Source organism: Microtus pennsylvanicus, chromosome X (genome assembly GCF_037038515.1).
Source record: "Microtus pennsylvanicus isolate mMicPen1 chromosome X, mMicPen1.hap1, whole genome shotgun sequence".
NCBI lineage: Eukaryota > Metazoa > Chordata > Mammalia > Rodentia > Cricetidae > Microtus > Microtus pennsylvanicus.
Genome location: NC_134601.1, coordinates 89,103,369 through 89,122,242, shown reverse-complemented (window position 1 = coordinate 89,122,242; position 18,874 = coordinate 89,103,369). Strand labels below are relative to the sequence as shown.

General features: G+C 41.9%; 1 protein-coding gene across 1 annotated transcript in view; it reads right to left on the bottom strand.

Moving 5' to 3' along the window:
* The window catches only part of Ophn1 (oligophrenin 1), a 347,400-nt gene that overhangs the window by 232,107 nt on the left and 96,419 nt on the right, over positions 1-18,874 (bottom strand). Inside the window, exon 3 of the mRNA XM_075958789.1 lies at positions 12,130-12,225. Within this exon, the coding sequence (XP_075814904.1) occupies positions 12,130-12,225 (96 nt within the window). The remainder of the gene's footprint in view (positions 1-12,129; positions 12,226-18,874) is intronic.

The window sequence follows — 18,874 nt, the reverse complement described above, 5'->3', positions numbered from 1 at the left end:
AAGAGGAGAGCTCTCCTGTATCCTATGCAGGACTTGAACTCACTATGTAGACAAGGATAGCCTTCAACTCTTGATCTCCTGCCTCCATATCCCAAGTTCAGAATTATAGGCATGCATTTATCACACGAGGCTCTTGAACCTTACTTTCAATTAATAAGGTATTCAATAATTTCTGAATTAATTCAAAGTTAAGTCGCTGAGTCAAGAAGACCCCATCTGGGAATGGTGACACAGGCTATTATCACTGGGGAGATAGGATTACGACTTTGAGGTCAGTGTTAGCTATGTCAGCAAAAGCTCCCAGAAACAAATAGCCCCTTCAACTGAACCTTCTGAAAGGCTGATTTACTGAAGAGATCTTTGGTGACGGTGCAGAGTTTAGATTAGTGGCAAGTTCAGAACCAAATTATCTTGGACTAGTATTAGCCCTCGTCCTGGTCATTTATTGTAGTCCTCTCTATCTGACCCAAAAGCTTTGTGAGCATTGGGTAAATCAATTGGTAAAGACAGAGCACTCATTTTGTGACCATCCACAAAGCCAGGGACACTCAAGTCTAGATGAGACATCCCATCATTTAGCCCACCTACGTAGTACTCCCACCAATGAAGATACCTTGATTTATAACTTTATGTTCTATTACTATAAAACCTTTCTCAAACTGCTTCCATACTGGGACACAGAAATTGGAGCAACCTAATTCTGTCTTCCCAGGCTGTGGTCACTCCTATCTGGATCCAGAATAAACTATTTCTTATCCACCTTGAGGTAAAAGTTATGAGTTGTGTTTATTAGTCATCTATTTCTTCCTTCCTTCCTTCCATCCTTTCTTTTTCACTTCCTTTCTTTCTAAATAATGAGGTGCTGTCTCAAATAAAAAATATTTATAAAAGAAGTTCATTGTTCTCTATCTGACCTATAAAATCTTCTATAAATTTATTTGTTAAACGTAGATTCCAAAATCTTACTGAGACATATGGCATGAGGCAAGAAATACCAGCAAAGTGAAGACAGCATCTGCATTCCAGATATTCATTATCCAAAAGTCTCATAGTTCTATTAATCATCTCTATTACTCCAACTAACTCGTTTCATTCTTTTTATTTTGGATGACAAGGTCTCACTATGTATCTCAGACTAGCCTTGAACTCACTATATAATCCAGACTTGTAGACCTACAATAAAAATCCTGCCTTAGCTTTCTCAATACTGGGATCATAGGCGGCCATCAGCAGGCTGTGGTTTTTAGTCCTGAAGAAATTAGAACTTGAATGGCCAAGGACACAAAGCTGATGACATTGTCAGAAAGGGGTTGCATCTCAATGCTTATTGGACAGTTTTAAGAAAACAAGGTATCAGTAGAAACAGACAAAACTCCCACGCCTCTGGCCATTCATTTGGTCTCCAAATGGTGTTTTCTTCTCTCTTTGCACATTCTCATGTTCACCTTTTATGTCTTATGTCTGTCCTTTTCGCTAACGTTGAAAATGCTTCAAGCACAGAAGCAGTGTTTATTTCTAACTAAATGGGCATGTCTTACTGATACACTTTTAGTGAAACAGCATGAGTAACTGCAGCACCTGATGAGAAGTAGTCAGGCAAATGCTTCACTGGAGTTAAAGGAAGAAAAAGAAGAGCTTTAGTAAGTGTAGTTCAAATTTAATTGTTCTTAATAATAAAAACCCAGAGTCAGATATAAGGGACTAAAAGCTGAGAGGTCAGTGAAGCAGTGCAGCCAGCTACTCGGGAGACCTTTTACCTCTACAGAATCCTCCGACTGAAGGGGCGATCCTGTCTACAAATCCTCAGACTACATCTCCAAACTGCCCTGACTCCTTCCACCTTATCTTCCTCTCTCTGCCCAGTCATATCACTCCTGTCTCCACCTCCCTAGTGCTGGGAGTGAAGGCATGGGATCCCAAATACTGGGACTAAAGGTGTGGGCCACCACTGCCTGACTCTGTTTCTCTTTGAGACTGGATTAATCTAGTGTAGCCCAGGGTGGTCTTGAACTCACAGAGATCCCTCTGCCTCTGTCCTCCTGGTGCTGGGATTAAAGGTGTGTGCCACCACTGCCTGGCCTCTATGGTTAACTAGTGGCTTAGCTCTGCATTCTGATCTTCAGTCAAGCTTTCTTTATTAGGTCACAAACAAAATCTCACCACAAGTAAGGAGACCAGACCATCCTCTAGTGTGCTATTAGAAGAGTCACTAAAGAGAACTTCCTGCCCCCTCTGCAGATAAAAGAAATGATGACTAGGAAAATTGGCTACACAAAGGAAGGAAAATGTCCTGTGGAGCCAACCCCAGCGTGATCATAAACATGGCTAGGGAAATTGCCACATTCGTCAAAAATTTCAAGCTGCTCCAAAATATTAAAATGAGACTCTGGGGGCTAGAGAGATGGTTCAGCAGGTAAGAGCATTGTCTGTTCTTCCAAAGGTCCTGAGTTCAATTCCCAGCAACCACATGGTGGCTCACAACCATCTATAATGAGGTCTGGTGCCCTCTTCTGGCCTGCAGGCAAATGTGTAGGCAGAATATTGTATACATAATAAATAAATAATTTTAAAAATAAATAAATAAAATGAGACTCTGGCAAGAATTAACTCTCTCTGGAAAATGTCAAGGAAGAAAAATATAAAGGTAGGGAAGATACCACACTGTATGTGTTTCAGATCTAATATTCATTTTTACCACCTTAACAATGAGAAAATAGAAGTTCAGTAAAACAAAGAAAAATGTCTAGGTTGAAATAAACCTAGGCATGCAAATGGATGGAAATAGAAAACACTATCCTGAGTGAGGTAAGCCAGACCCAAAAAGAGGAACATGGGATGTACTCACTCATATTTGGTTTCTAGCCGTAAACCAAGGACATTGAGCTTATAATTAGTGATCCTAGAGAAGCTAAATAAGGAGAACCCAAAGAAAAACATATAGGCATCCTCCTGAATATTAACCTTCAGCAAGCGATGAAAGGAGACAGAGACCCAAATTGGAGCACAGGACTGAAATCTCAAGGTCCAAATCAGGAGCAGAAGGAGAGAGAGCATGAGCAAGGAACTCAGGACCGCGAGGGGTGCACCCACACACTGAGACAATGGGGATGTTCTACTGGGAACTCACCAAGGCCAGCTGGCCTGGGTCTGGAAAAGCCTGGGATAAAACCGAACTCTCTGAACATAGCGGACAATGAGGACTAGTGACAACTCAAGAACAATGGCAATGGGTTTCTGATCCTACTGCACGCACTGGCTTTGTGGGAACCTAAGCAGTTTGGATGCTCAACTTACTAGACCTGGATGGTGGTGGGGGTTCCTTGGACTTCCCATAGGACAGGGAACCCTGATGGCTTTTCGGGCTGGGGGGGGGACTTAATTGGGGGAGGGGGAGGGAAATGGGAGGCGGTGGCGGGGAAGAGACAGAAATCTTTAATAAATAAATAAATTTAAAAAAGAAAAAAAAAGATTTAAATTAGAAAAAAAATAAAATAAAAAATAAAAAATAAAATAAAAAAAAAGAAATAAACACTGCCTTCCAAAAGCATCATAAATTTTCAATAATGTTGACAACATTGATCAAGTGGCTTACAATTGCTTATACTCTTTTCCCTACAAACTTCATTGGGAAAGGAAGCCTAAAAATAACTCTGACCCCAAGGGGAAAAGCTTTTAGAGCCAAAGTAAGCACTCATCATTATTAATGACGGTGAAAAATTAAAAATCATTAAAATGTAAACATGTCTAAGAAATGATTAAGTGTATCTACTTAAAGGACCATTTTCCTTGCTTCTTAAAGAGAACATTACACAAAACTTTATGAACATAGTAAAATGTCTATGGTGTCATATTGTGTGAGACAAGCAGAATGTAAAAAATTTTAATAAAGACAGACTGACTAAAAACTTTTTCCTGGGGTTTTCAAAGAAAGAGAGAAACATGAAATTAGGTGGGTAGAGATGTGGGGAAGATCTGGGAGGTGCTGGAGAAGGTAAAAAATATAAAATATATTGTATGAAATTTTTAAAATAATTTTGCGAGTATATGAAGTAAAATAAATTATATGTACAATATGACTGCAAACAAGTACAGAAAATTAAACTGAGATACGAAAGGAAGGGAGAACTCAATGGTGGTTCTCTATGAAAAGGACATACGTATAAATTTCTGAATCAAGATTAACTGATTTAAAATCCCACTTAATCAAGCCATGAAAAGAAAAGCAGCTAGACACACAATAATCCCAGCACTGGAAAGGCAGAGAAAGGTGGATCTCTATGAGTTCTAGGCCAGCCTATTCCACATCATGAATTCTAGGACAGCAAGGCTATGTAATGAGACCCTGTCTCAAAACATTAACAACAACAACAACAGAAACAGTAACAGCAACAAGCCAGTCACAGCGAGGCATGTCTGTAATCCCAGCATTTGGAAAGCTAAAATCTGGGGACTGTCAGATTGAGGCCAATCTTGAATGTATAATGACAACTTGTCAAAAAAGGCAGAAGGAAAGAGGAAAAAGAAAAGGAAGAGGAGCTGTGGCTAACCTCCTCAGTCATTTTTCGAAGTGAAAGACAGGCTATAATTCCATTCAGGGTGCAGGAGATGTGGTTCTGCATTTAAGAATACTTCCTGCTCATTCAGAGAGCTGCAGTTCAGTTCTCAGCACTTCCCCATGTATGGTGGCTCAGCTAGTCACTGCCCATGACTCCAGTTCCAAGGCTTAGCCATCTTCTTTTGGCCTGTGGAAGCACCTCTCCACCCAAGTATCATTCTCCTCAACATATAATTTTTAAAATAAAATATATTGTTTAAAAAAATAACAAGCAAACAGCTCCTGTTGGTGTTATAGCAAAAATTTAAGCCACTGTGAGGCAGTGGTGGCATGTGCCTTTAATTCCAGCACTCAGGAAGCAGAGGCTGGCAGGTCTCTGTGAGTTCGAGACCAGCATGGTCGACAAGAGCTAGTTCCAGGACAGGCTCTAAAGCTACAGAGAAACCCTCTCTCGAAAAACCAAAGAAAAAGAAAAAAGAAAAGCCACAAATGGAGGTGGAGGCAAGAGGATCATCCTCATCTGCCACATAGTGAGTTTAAAAGCTAGCCTTGGCTACAAGACAACCTATTTCAAAACGAAAATAACAAAAGAAGAAAAGAAAACCGTGTACAGTTCTAATAGTCTAGAGTGGCTAAACTGGTCAGTGCAGTTTTAATAAGATCTGTAGCATCTTATCCACCCCGCCCCTCGGCCCAACCTCAAACTAGCTATGTAGCCGAGGATAACTTTAAACTCCTGATCCTTTTCTCTCTGTTTCACAGATGCTGGAATTAGAGGTATGTCTTTGTTCCCTGCCTTTTCTTTTTTCTTTCTTTCTTTACTGTTTTTTGATTATTTTCTTTCTTTGAATGTGGCACACTTTTCTATTTATTTGTATGCTTTGTGACTTTTTGTTGAAAATTGAGTTCAGACTCAGGGCTTATTTTTCTTTTGTTATTGGTAATTATTGCTTATTGTTGCAGGCAATCTTTAAGCCGAAGACTGTGATATAAACATAAAATCTTGGATCTTTTCTGAATAAAACTGGATTTTTTTCCTGGGCATATGAATTCACTTTCACATTTTCTTTTTCTTGTTTATTTTAATGTTTTTATTGACCTATATATTTTCCTCCATTCTCCTCCCTTCCTCTCTTCTCCCCTTCTACCCTCTCCAATAATCCCCATGCTCCCAATTTCCTCAGGAGATGTTGTCTTTTTTTTACTTCCCAAGTAGATTAGATCTATGTATGTCCCTCTTAGGGTCCTCTTTGTTGTCTAGGTTCTCTGAGATTGTGAATTGTAGGCTGGCTTATCTTTGTTTTATGCCCAAAGGGCATTTATGACACTTATGAGTGAGTACACATTATATTTGTCTTTCTGGGTCTCAATATGATGTTTTCTAGATCCATCCATTTGCTCACAAATTTAAAGATTTAATTTTTTTATGCTGTATAGTATTCCATTGTGTAAATGTACCACATTTTCCTTATCTATTCTTCAGTCAAGGGGTATTTAGGTTATTTCCAGTTCTGGCTATGACAAACAATGCTGCTATGAACGTAGTTGAGCACACTTCCTTGTGGCATAACTGAGCATTCCTTGGATATATACCCAAAAGTGGTATTGCTGGGTCTTGAGGAAGGTTGTTTCCTAATTTTCTGAGAAATCACCATACTGATATCTGAAGCAGCTGTGCCAGTTTGCATTCCCACCAGCAATGCAGGAGTGTTCCCTTTCCCCCACATCCTCTCTAGCATCAGCTGTCATCAGTGTTTTTTATATTGGCCATTCTTACAGGTGTAAGATGGAATCTCAGAGTCGTTTTGATTTGCATTTCTCTGATGACTAAAGACTTTGAGCATTCCCTTAAGTGTATTTCAGCCATTTTAGATTCTCAGATTAACCAAGACAATGGGAATGAGATAATCAAAGACAGGTGTGCAGAGTGTCTAAATAAATGTTAGCAATGTAAAAATCCTTGTCAATATTAAATCTCATTTATTTTTCTGTTATTTATTGAAGACTTGCATGTATATGACATATCCAATTCCATAAGTGCCTCTTTTTTCTGTTAGTATGATCTAACACTGTGCCCATTTTCCTCGAGAACAATGAACAGAGGAGAGAATTATACACTGTCACTGAACGTCACCATAAACATTAACTCGTGCTGTGTAATAAAAAGAGTATATGAACTTAACATAGTGGCAAGCAACAATAAAAATGACTTCCTGACACTGCCAGATTCCTGTAGGTTTCTGTGGTCTCCCTGATTGCTTTTGCCTGTGACATCTTTGTTTCTTAACATGTGATTTATGATAGCTCTTTAACTTAGCTACCACTCACTACCTCTCACTTGGCAACTTTATCAGCTCCCAGCTACCACCTGACTATTGCTGCAGCAGATATGTCCAACTGTTTTACACTGTAAACCTTGCCATCTACAAAATTCCCACCTGATAGATACGATATCGAATTTAGAAAAATTATGCAAGTTCAAAACATTGTATTGGGCTTCATTCATAGCTGTTCTGGGGTACTTATGAGCCTCTGGACAAAGTTGGGTATACCTGCAGAGATTATGACTCCGTGAACTAACTTTTGTTAAGGGAAACAGGAGAGTGACTTGGAGAATTCATGGGCTTGCTGTGTCCACTACACATTTTGTGTTTGTCATTTTCTAAGTTGGGATTTATGGTAGTGTGAAAGGAAGCGGCAATGCTTCAGCAGCTGAGGTTGATGCTGTTTGGAGTTCTTGAGACAAAAATCTTGGGGACTTAATGGAAGTCTGTTGTTGGGAAGAAACAGTTGTTCCAGAAGCTGATGTAGCAGTGTTTGCCATGTCCTACTGGCCTTGAGGTGTACACTCTCTGCTTCACTGCAAGAATTTGTACAAGTCTAGTTAGGATGAAATAGTTAGACTGTTAGATTTTACATTGAATATGCAGAGGACCCAGAATTCCATAATGGACTTTTAATGATAGATTTGAAAGGCAACTTGGTATATTTGCTCATAGAAGATTGCATATATCTAGGTGTTGTGGTTTGACTGAAAATGGTCCCATAGGCTTGTGTATTTGAATGCTTGGTTCTCAGCTGATGGGAAGGAGTAGGAGGTGTGGCCTTGTTGGAGGTGTGCCACTGGGGGGCGGGATTTGAGGGTTCAAAAGTCCACATCATTGCCTATTGCCAGTTATAGTTCTCTTTTTCTCCCACAATCATTTCCTTAACCCACCATCCCAACACACTCTCCATTCCTCCCTGCCTGCCTGCCTGCCTGCCTGCCTGCCTGCCTGCCTGCCTGCCTGCCTGCCTCCCTGCCTCCCTGCCTGCCTGCCTGCCTGCCTCCCTGCCTGCCTGCCTGCCTGCCTCCCTGCCTGCCTGCCTGCCTCCCTGCCTGCCTGCCTGCCTGCCTGCCTGCCTGCCTCCCTGCCTCCCTGCCTGCCTGCCTGCCTGCCTCCCTGCCTGCCTGCCTGCCTGCCTGCCTGCCTCCCTGCCTGCCTGCCTGCCTCCCTGCCTGCCTGCCTGCCTGCCTCCCTGCCTGCCTGCCTGCCTCCCTGCCTGCCTGCCTGCCTGCCTGCCTGCCTGCCTGCCTGCCTGCCTGCCTGCCTGCCTGCCTGCCTGCCTGCCTCCCTGCCTGCCTGCCTGCCTCCCTGCCTGCCTGCCTGCCTGCCTCCCTGCCTGCCTGCCTGCCTGCCTCCCTGCCTGCCTGCCTGCCTCCCTGCCTGCCTGCCTGCCTGCCTGCCTGCCTGCCTGCCTGCCTGCCTGCCTGCCTCCCTGCCTGCCTGCCTGCCTGCCTGCCTGCCTGCCTGCCTGCCTGCCTGCCTGCCTGCCTGCCTGCCTGCCTGCCTGCCTGCCTGCCTCCCTGCCTGCCTGCCTGCCTGCCTCCCTGCCTGCCTGCCTGCCTCCCTGCCTGCCTGCCTGCCTGCCTGCCTGCCTGCCTGCCTGCCTGCCTGCCTGCCTGCCTGCCATACATATACTTGTGAACCAGCTACTGCTTCAGTACCATGCCTGCTTGTCCACTGCCATGCTCCCTACCATGATGGTTATGGACTCGCCCTCTGAAACTGTCATTCCCAAAGAGACTATTTCTTCTGTAAGTTGCCTTGATCATGCTGTCTTATCACAGTGATAGAAAAGAAAGTAAGATACGAGGAGAAATAAAAATGATTCTACAGCTCATGGAGAAATCCCAACTTCCCTGAAGCTTTGCTTGACGTTCAGCTCCAGGTCTTCCCCTGAACAGTCTGTGTTCAATGGGGAAAGCTCAAGGCCAAATAAGGGCATTTGTTTCCACTCTAGCCTACAACGTTTGTGTCTTCAGTTTGCGTTGGTCTTTTCTGCAGCTCGCATGGCTTCTAAGATGGATGCTACTTTTCTTAGTCCTGTGACAAAATATCGGATAAAAAGCTAGCTAGAGAAAGAAAGTTTATTCTCTATCTGTGCAGTTCACCATGGTGGAGACAGACTGAGCAATGCTTCAGGTAGCTTGTCACATGGCATCCACAGGAAGCAGAGAGAAATGAACATGTGTACAGAGTACAGTTTCTAGGACCCAAGCCCATGGAATGGTGTTGCTCATGTTTAGAGTGGGGTCTTCTAACTCAGTTCTTCTAATCTACATAACCCCTCACAGATACTCTATCTCTCTTTTTCTTGACACAGGGTTTCTCTGTGTTGCCCTAGCTGCCCTGGAACTCCCTTTGTAGATCAGGTTGACCTCGAACTCAGAGATCTGTCTGCCTCTGCCTCTGAAGTGCTGGGAATAAAGGTGTGCGCCACCACAGTCTGGCTTCCTTACAGTTATTCTGAGAAGCTAACATAATCTAGATAACTCTTTCCAAGTATGTCCTGAAGCTTCTCTCCTGTATTTTTATAATCCTGTCAAACTGAACATATTAACCATCACAGAATTAAAAGTTTTTTGGGTTTCATGTCTGCTTCAGGTTCGAGGTTTGTGTATTAGCTGTGGGATATTAGCAATGTTACTTGAACCTATTGAGCCTCCATTGTTCTCTTTTGTGAACTACGGAATATAATTTACCTCATAAGTCTATGTGGAATAAATAGAATAACCCATGTAGATTAGAATGTACGTAAATTATTTAGCTTGGTATCTGGCATATAGTTGCTAGTCAATAACTGAGATAAAATAAATCTGGCTTTCCTTAATTTGGTCACAGTAATTAAAAAGTAACTTATATACTCATCTTACAGATTAAAAAAATTAACATTCAAAGAGGTGAAATTGCTTGCCCAAGTAACACACTAAATAAGTTGTAGATCTGCAAGTCAAACTTAGGCTGTCGGCCTCCAGAGCCATTGATAATCTTAGTAAGTCAGGCTCTTGGACCAGGACCTATCTGCATAAGTAGAAAGAAATCCAATCAGATTGTAATAACTCAAATACAAGTACCAACCTCACTAGGTTCATAACCACATTTAATTAAAATACTCATCAATGTTATTAATACAAAGGTATTTATCATGATACCATCTAAAATAGTGAAAACTATAAATAAGGTGAATCCCAAAAGTAGCTAAGTAGAAAATAAACTGTAATTATATCAAATATATAAATAAAATATACTAATGCTGATATATCTATTATTCTCATTTGGTAAACATGCATTCAGCAGCTAATGTATACCTAGCATTCTCTTAGGTGTTGGCAAAAGAGCAGTGGATGAAACAATGTCCTTGCTTTCTCATGAAACTTAGGAAGAAATTTAAATTTAAATGGAAAATTAAATTTGCTGTATAAAATGTTAAGTACAAGTTATAAAATGTCACCATTTGAGCCTACTAAAAAATATATACACACACACACTTGAGACAGGATCTATATAGCCCAGGCTAGACTATGCAGCCAAGGATAAATTTGAACTTCTGATGCTCTGCTTGCCTTCCAAGAGCTGAGATTATAAATAGGTGTGTGCAACCCCTTACAATTTATGCAGTGCTGGGAATCAAATCTGGAGCTTCTTGCAGAGCTGAAAAGTACTCTACCAACTGAGCTATATCCCCAGCCTAAATTTTATATTCATTAAGAAGTAGTTTCCATGCGAAGAACATGGATATATGAGCGATCTATGCCTCCAATCCCAGCACTTGAGAGGCTGAGACTAGACAATCAAGGGTTCAAAGCCAAGGACTAGAGGGATGGTTCAGCAGTTAAAACCAGGTACTGTTCTTGCAGAGGACCTAACTGCGGTTCCCAGGACCCATGACCAATGCCTCCCAACCACCTCCAGCTGCAGGGGATCTGGCTCTCTGGCCTCTTCCAGCACTACACTCATCTGTCCATATCTACAGACAGATACATATGGAAATACGCAATTAAAAACAAAATAACTCTTTTAAGTTCACTGCCAGCCTGGGACACACAGCAACCTTGTCTCAAGGAAAAAAAAGAAAAAGAGAAAAGAAAAATCCTTTAAAGAAGATAGTAAGTATACGAGAAAATATTCAGAAGTTGATATACCAGTATGCCTAATATGCTACTAACTATGGATGAATAGCACAAGTAATTGCATCCTTTATACATTTACAAATCATTCAAATTAGCTACAATGAGATTTTATCATAATGTTTTGTATTTTAATCCTTGGGACTATAAATGTAACTGCAAACATCACTTCTTTTTAGTAACAGTATTATCCCTCATAACAGCTGTGTGTTCATCGCTCTCATCAGGAAAATATTCTTTTTTTGATACAGGGTCGCACTAGGCCTCACTATTGCATCTTTGGCTGGCCCGAAGCTCACCTTATAGACTAAGCTTGCATTGAACGCAAAGAAATCCCTGTGCTTCTGGCCTAGATGCCATGGCCAACCCAGCAAATAGTATGTTGAACTCCAAGGTCAGCAAACTCAATCTAGTCAGAATGTAGTTTATCTCTTAAATTTTGAAGGGCAATTAAATATCTGAATTTGTAGAGTTCTTGGTATTGGTGCTGTAATTGATGCTTAAAATAAACACATTTTCTCTACAAAAAAAAATTTTTTTTGAAGGGCATCGGTCACTATCAGTGCTACCTAATGCTGTTCTGCCAAACAAAACACCCATAAACGCTTAGATAAGTGTAGCTAGGTCCCAATGAAATTTACATGCAAAAAGAGGTAGGGAGGGGCATTTGGCCCAAGAACCTTAGTTTGCTCAGGTCCTTGCTTTAATTCATGAGAATAAAAATAAACACAAAGGTCCTTTTACCTCCTGTTCAATGTCCTCTGTAACAGCTTTCAGAGAGATACTAACTGTAATTTCAGAAGACAGGAGTGTGGCTCAAAGGGAAACAGCTTGTCCAACATCTCACAGTCAACTTAGTAGATGATTTAAAGAAAAGTCTCCCTTCAGGCTAGCCAGTGGCCTCAGTGGAGGTTCAGGAGACCCCTTCACTGCTTCTACATGAGGGGGAAATGTTAGTAAAAAGGATGTTTTCTTAGCATTCTTAAGCAGCCTCGTAGGGCCTTGCACTAGAGCAAAAGGGATGAGGGGGACCCCGTGCTGCTCCGTATCCAGAAGAGAAGGGAATTACGTGGGGTCTGGGTGGCTTCCTGAGTTGCATGGCCACACGCTGCTGAAGACTTACCAATATTGATCTCATCATCGGTCAGAGTGTCCCCGATGAAATCAAACTGAAACGACTGCAGCGTCTGGGAAAACTTCTGGACCGCAGAAGAGTAATCTGCAAAGGAAGAGGGCAGGGGAGACGGTCAGTGCTGCCGTCCTGCTCACGGGTACAGCACATGGGAAATACAGAGGGACCTCCGGCAAGCAGCAACTTGTATTCGAGGAAGTCAGGAAATTTTCATCAATACTTACTTCCAAAGCTTCCAGGTGTTTGTTCCCTACATGGGAGTCTGATGGAACGAAAGCTGTTTATAAAGTCACATATTCTTCTACAGGGCTACAAAAGCATTCTAATCGTGAGGTTGAGAAATCTTCATTAACTTTATTTCTTAATGTTCCCCACAAGGTTAAAATAAAGGAGATCAAATGGCTGGACCTCTTAACTTATGCTTGCCAATAAAAGATGCCTCAAGCTCTTGAGTTATCTTGTAATGGACAATAGTGACAAAAAAAATCAGTTTTTATATGGTTTTCTTGTCTGTCCTCTTCCTACCATATGCTTCCCCAACTATTTTAACATCTAAAAAAATTAAAGAAAAATTATAGTAATCCTAACAGTCTCACTTTTTTGTATGTTACAGATGCTCACTCTCTCACAGAGCACACTCCAAGGATGTGCACTGTCATCATGTGACTGTCTTATGTCTGGGTCTTTGCCATCTATTAGATCAACTCTCCTCTGTGGCACTCAAACTTCTGCCCCTTATACATGACCCCTTTTGACAGCTGGAAAGCAGTTAGAGTGGCTGCACCCCAAAATCCCTAATAACAGAGTGACCTCTGAGAGGGATTGGGGACTAGGAGTTGGACAGATTCCATGATAGGCAGAGAGATAGGGAAAGAAGCCCCAGTTAGGTAATAAAAATGGTTAACTTCTAAGACAGCAGGCTGAGACAAAAACTTAATGCCTTAAAACAAAGGCTTGCTAGGTTTTTCTCCTCTAAGTATGGCCCCCTGCTGAGGGACAGACTGATGAATTCAAGGCAAACCAGATGCCACAGCTGTGGGCCAATCAGTCACCCTGTCCTTGTTCAAACTGACCAACCCTAAATTGGGAGAAAGACTCTAAAAACCCTGGCCAGATCTAGTAGCACACACCTTTAATCCCAGCACTCAGGAGGCAGAGGCAGACAGGTCGATGTTCAAGGCCACCATCGTCTAAATAGTGAGTTCCAGGACAATTAGAGCTACAAAGACCCTGTCTCAAAAAAAAATAGCCCAGGAGGAGAGACTGGATTTTTTGGGCTCCCAAGTGGCCCTTCCAGTTTATATAGGGCCTTTCTCTCTGTCTCCTCTCTGGGTATCTCAAATTGCTAACCAACCACTCCCTATCCTGCTGCTGGCCTGGCTTACATTGCCACTGGGCTTTTACTCCACCTGCAAAGATACTGGGGAACCCTTGAAACAGAGGAGGGCTTTCCTAAACGGGACATAACTTTCATCTTTTGGCAAAATTTTGTAAAACTCGCTCCTCCACATTTGCCCTAGGGACTTTAAGCCTACTTCACAGGGTCCCCTAATGTGCTCATAGGTCCCCCACTTCCTAGGTATAACTATGTCAGTTCCCTGCAACTTTACCAATGCAACAATGTCCCAATCACCACCTTTGTACCACAAGACTATCTGAGCCGCTTCATCCCAGATAGCCCTTCTGGCACTATCTGCCTATCTGGCCTTCCCATTTTCAATCTAACTGAGTCCTCTGCTGGTTTCTAGTATTGCTGGGGATGGGGAGGAAGATTTAACTCATCTGCTCCAGGAAAATCCTTTCAAATACTCCCCTACCACCGCGTTCTATTCAAGCTAAACCTGCTGTATCTGTCAGCTCCTGGAAACCCCTTCACCGTCCTGGTTTTTCCTCAATATCAATACCTTTCACCGAGCTAAAGGGCCATCAAACTCATCACTCTTCTTGCCACTCTGGGCAAGAGTCCACCTCAGGACTCAGACTAGGAACAGTAGGAGTGGGGGTTTCTTTACATCAGTTAGCCTCTCTGTCTAACCAGCTCTGAGAAAGCCTTAAAAGAAATTTTAGATCAGCTTGACACCAATAGGGATCAGTTTGATTCTTTGGCCAATGTCATACTCCAATATCAAAGCGAGCTAGATCTCCTGACTGCTGTCAATGAAGCAATCTGTGTCTTCCTCCAGAAATAATGCTGCTTCCACACCAACAAATCCAAGCTAGTTCAAGATGGGGGTCAAAGACATAGAGGCCATGAAGCATGATTAATAAAAACTTGGAGACAGATATTGGGGTTCAACCTCAAGATCAGAAAAGCAAAGCAGCCAGCCCCTGGTTCTTACCTAGACCTCAGTCTGAAAATGGTGATCCTGCCTCCAGGAAATCTCAGAATGAGACTAAGACAGAGAGCTGTCTCCACCCATTTTATAATCTTTTCTAGTTCTGGGATTAAGAGTGTGCACACCTACTGCCTGGTTTCTATGGCAAACAGTGTGGTTACTGGGGTTAAAGGTGTGGGCCATTGCTGCTTGGTCTATAAGGCTGGCCAGTGTGGCTATTTTCCTTTTCTGATCTTTGAGCAAGCTTTATTTATTAAAATACAAGTGAAATGCCACTACAGAACCAGGCTCAGAAAATTCAACACCAAGCCTCTTCCTCTGGATGAGTTTTTGTTTCCATCTTATCCTGGTTCATCCCCTTAATGGTCCCCCTACTTTAATCCTGTCTTTTCAACATTTTACAGGCGCTCTTCCCAGATCAAAGCACTGACATCACTCAGGCCACCATACAGGAGAAAATAAAAATAATATTTCTTTTGGAGTCACTCCAGACCCCAAAACTCCAAAACAATATCCCCTCCACCATCAAGAGGCCACCAGAAAGAAAATGACTCTCTCTATCCTTTATATGTGAAGGGCCTCAAATAAAGAAAATCCCCTCTATAAAATTATGGCCATAAAACGGGCCCAAAGTTCCAAGAAATCTGCCCACGGCCATGAAATGGTAGCAAGCAGCAAAACCCCAGCACACATCCTAGAGCTCGGAGGTTACAAACGCAATCTGACTTATCTCACATCCTTTCTACAAAAAGTAGCTCCGGGTTCAGCAAAGGCAGACAGGTTCTCCCTGCCACCTTCTCTCGACTATAAAATCAGATTCTCAGATCCCACATGGCAGGCACATTCTCCTGTTCCCAGCAGGCTCTTGGGGTGACAACCTCTTAAAATAATAAAAAAATTGGCTCTCACTGCTTGAGGTCAAATTGAGTCTTTAGCCTTTCTTTTCTCTCTCCTGGCTAATTTCTTACCATATCTATTGCAAATACACAACTAAAGACTTAAGTTGAGGATTGTTTATTCAAGGGAAAAAAACAGAATTCCTTTGTGATACACTCAAGTTATCCTAAGAAAAGTATTGTCTTCCCATTCTGCAGCAATACTGGAAACACCACCACAACTGCAATAACTGCAAACCAACAGCTCAGAAGCCACAGAAGGGGGCAAAATGTGCCTGAAGGTTTTAAGTCACAACTCTAAAAAAAGTTCTCTACTCCTCCAATTTGACGGATCCCGAGAGAGAGCTTCATTGTCCCGACTTGAAACTAATTCTGCCTAAAAGATACTAATGACAATGTCAAAAAGCAAACACTCACAATTATTTTAAGTTGTATTATCAGGAAGAAGCTTAGCAAACTGGTTTAGTAAGAGTGTAATCAAGATATTTGGTTAAAAAATTGGAGAATAACAGAACAGAGAATGGCTTGCTCGCAGGGTCCTTTGGAAGGCCCCAAGCTATTACTAGAAATATAGAAAGACATTTTTGCATGCGAATAGATACATGCCTTGAGATGTGTGAATGCCCAAGAGAGACTTGAGAAGTCCCTGGTCATCCAAAACTAACTAACCATGCACAAGCCAAAAGAAAAGCATAAGGTAAGCAAAGGTCAAATTATAAACTGTCTGGGTGAGTGCTAAAGATATATCCCAAAACATAAAAGACATGCTGAAGTCAAGGTTAGCAAGTGTATTAGTTCAAATTATTTAATGAAACTGTTATCCAAACATTAAACAGTCAATGAACTAACCTACCACAGACTTCAGCAGGTTCATTACAAAAAAAGAATACCCGCTTTACAGAATGATTGTAAATCTAAAATGTCAATAAACAAATAAACAACAAGGAACATCAATGGTAAACTGTAGGGAAAAATAAATGGTTTAATTTTAAGAACTGACACGTTTTATTATTTAGAAATACTTTTGAAAGATTTTGTTTATTTTTTTATTTTGAGTGTATGTTTGTGTGTGCCTGCACATATGTCTATAAAACATTCTGGGACTAATGCATCAAATCAGCGGGCACAGTAGTTATGGAAGTTGTAAGGTGCCATATGGGTAACAGGAGCCAAACCCAGGAAACCCAGGTCCTGTGGAAGAGCGGCCAGTGCTGTGAAACACTGAGCCACCTTCTGGAGTCACTCCTCTCCCTTCTATCATATGGGTGCTGGGGATCACACCCAGGCTGCCTATGCCATTACCTGCTAAGTCATTGCAAAGGCCCAATGTTCACTTCTTAATAAAACACCACGACATAGACACAGAAAACCATAGCTCGTGTTCCAAAACACTATGTATTTAGTACAAATTGTTCCCTGAAATATACCATGGAACAAGTAACAAAATGGGAGATGGCCTCAAAGCAATTTTTTAGACAAAACCGTGTCTATTAATTCCACCACTTGAGAGGTACCAGGAGAAAAATTAGTAATCAAGGCTAGTTTTGGCTACATAGCCAGTTCAAGGACAGCCTGGGCCACATGAGATTCAGTCTTTAAAATGCAAACAAAACAAAATGGGGCTGGAGATTTGTATGGCTCAGTTGTTAAAAGCACCTAGGGCTGATTTTCACTCTCCTTCCTCTCTCCCATTGCAAATTCCCCAGTCTTACCCAGCCTTGTAACAGAACTCAGCTCCCTCTCTACCTCTATTCCCTGGGAACTGTGTAGAACCTCTCCAGGATGCAGCCTTCCTCCCTCACCCCATCTTTTTGTGTCAGCCACCAATACCTAGATGTACTTTCTACCTGGGACCTCTGTCAACACCAATCTGAAAATCAGGAGGTGATTTTCTCTCCTTCCTGTCCTCCATTATAAATCACCTCAGTCACATCCCCACCACAGTAAAAGATGCCACTCCCTGGGGATTCTGCCTAATCTCAAGGCAGATCAAGATTTCCTTCATTCTATGGACCCTCTCAGTCCCAGCACTACTTCCAGCCCACCCACATTTCTTCCTGTCAGACCCCAATACCAGGAAATACATTTTATATGGGACCCACAGAGGCCACACCTGAAAGGGACTCAGAAGCACTCCCTACCAAGAAAGCCATAGTCACTGTTTTCCCAAGGTCCAGAGAGGACAGCAGAAACAAGGAACTTAAGACCCACCCAAAGAAAACAGATATCAACACTTAGAAACGCAGTTCTCACAAACACAGACGCTGAGACATGAGCACAAAGCCACAATCACTGACACCCAAGACAATATGACTCCTTCAGAACCCAGCAATGCTACTACAGTAGGCCCTGCAAAATGCAATATAGCTGAAGCACAAGTCAAGGATTTCAAAATAGCCATTGGTAATACACTCACAGACCTTAAAGAGGGTGTGAATAAATCCTTTAAGGAAGTCTGTGAAAACACAAACAAATAGTAGAATGAATGATAAATACACTTGAATGTAAGAAGTTAAGGCCTACCAAGCCAAAAAGAGCAAACCTGGAGTCTGTCTGGTACTATCAGAGGTCCTGACAATGCCTAGCTAATGAGGGGAGACCATGCGATGTCATCTGTCAGTGGATCCGAATGCCTAGGTTCTGGGAGAGTATATAAGCTTCTCTCCATTGTTAAATAAACTAGTCTGCTCTATGCCTTCTACCTGACTCCCATTGTCAGAGATGTTAACACTGTGCTTTTTCACCTGCTCCCCCAAGGAAAACGTGAGCCCCCAGCAATAGTTTAAGACAACAAAGTAAAAATAGAAACACTAAAGAAAGCCCAAAGTAAGGTAAAACAGGGAATGAAAAGTTTAGGAAGGCAAACAAAAACCTCAGAGGTAAGTCCACCAGCAGAATACAAGAGAGGAAACAGAGAATCTCAGTCATGGAAGACAAGATAGAAGAAATGGATACCTCAGTTAAAGAAAATATTAAATCTAAACAAATCCAGGCACAAAACATCCAGGAAATCTAGGACGCTATGAAAAGACAAAATCTACAAATAATGGAAACATACATGAGAGCCGGGCAGTGGTGGTGCGTGCTTTTAATCACAGCACTTGGAGGCAGAGGCAGGCAGATCTCTGTGAGTTCAAGGCCACTCTGGTCTACACGAGCTAGGTCCACGACAGTTAGGAATATAACACAGAGAAACCCTGTCCCTATAAAATAAAAAAAATACTAGAGATTAGGGGTAAAAAAAGGGCATACCTAAATATAATAAAGGCAATATACAGCAAGGCTATAGCCAACATCAAAGTAAATGGAGAGAAATTCAAAACAATTCCACTACAATCAGGAACAAGACAAGGTTATCCACTTTCTCCATACCTATTGAATACAGTACTTGAAGTCACTAGAGCAATGAGCTAATTGAAGGAAGTCAAGGAGGTACAAATAGGAAGAAGTCAAAGTATCTTTATTTAGAGATGATAAGATATAGAAATGACCCTAGGAATTCCA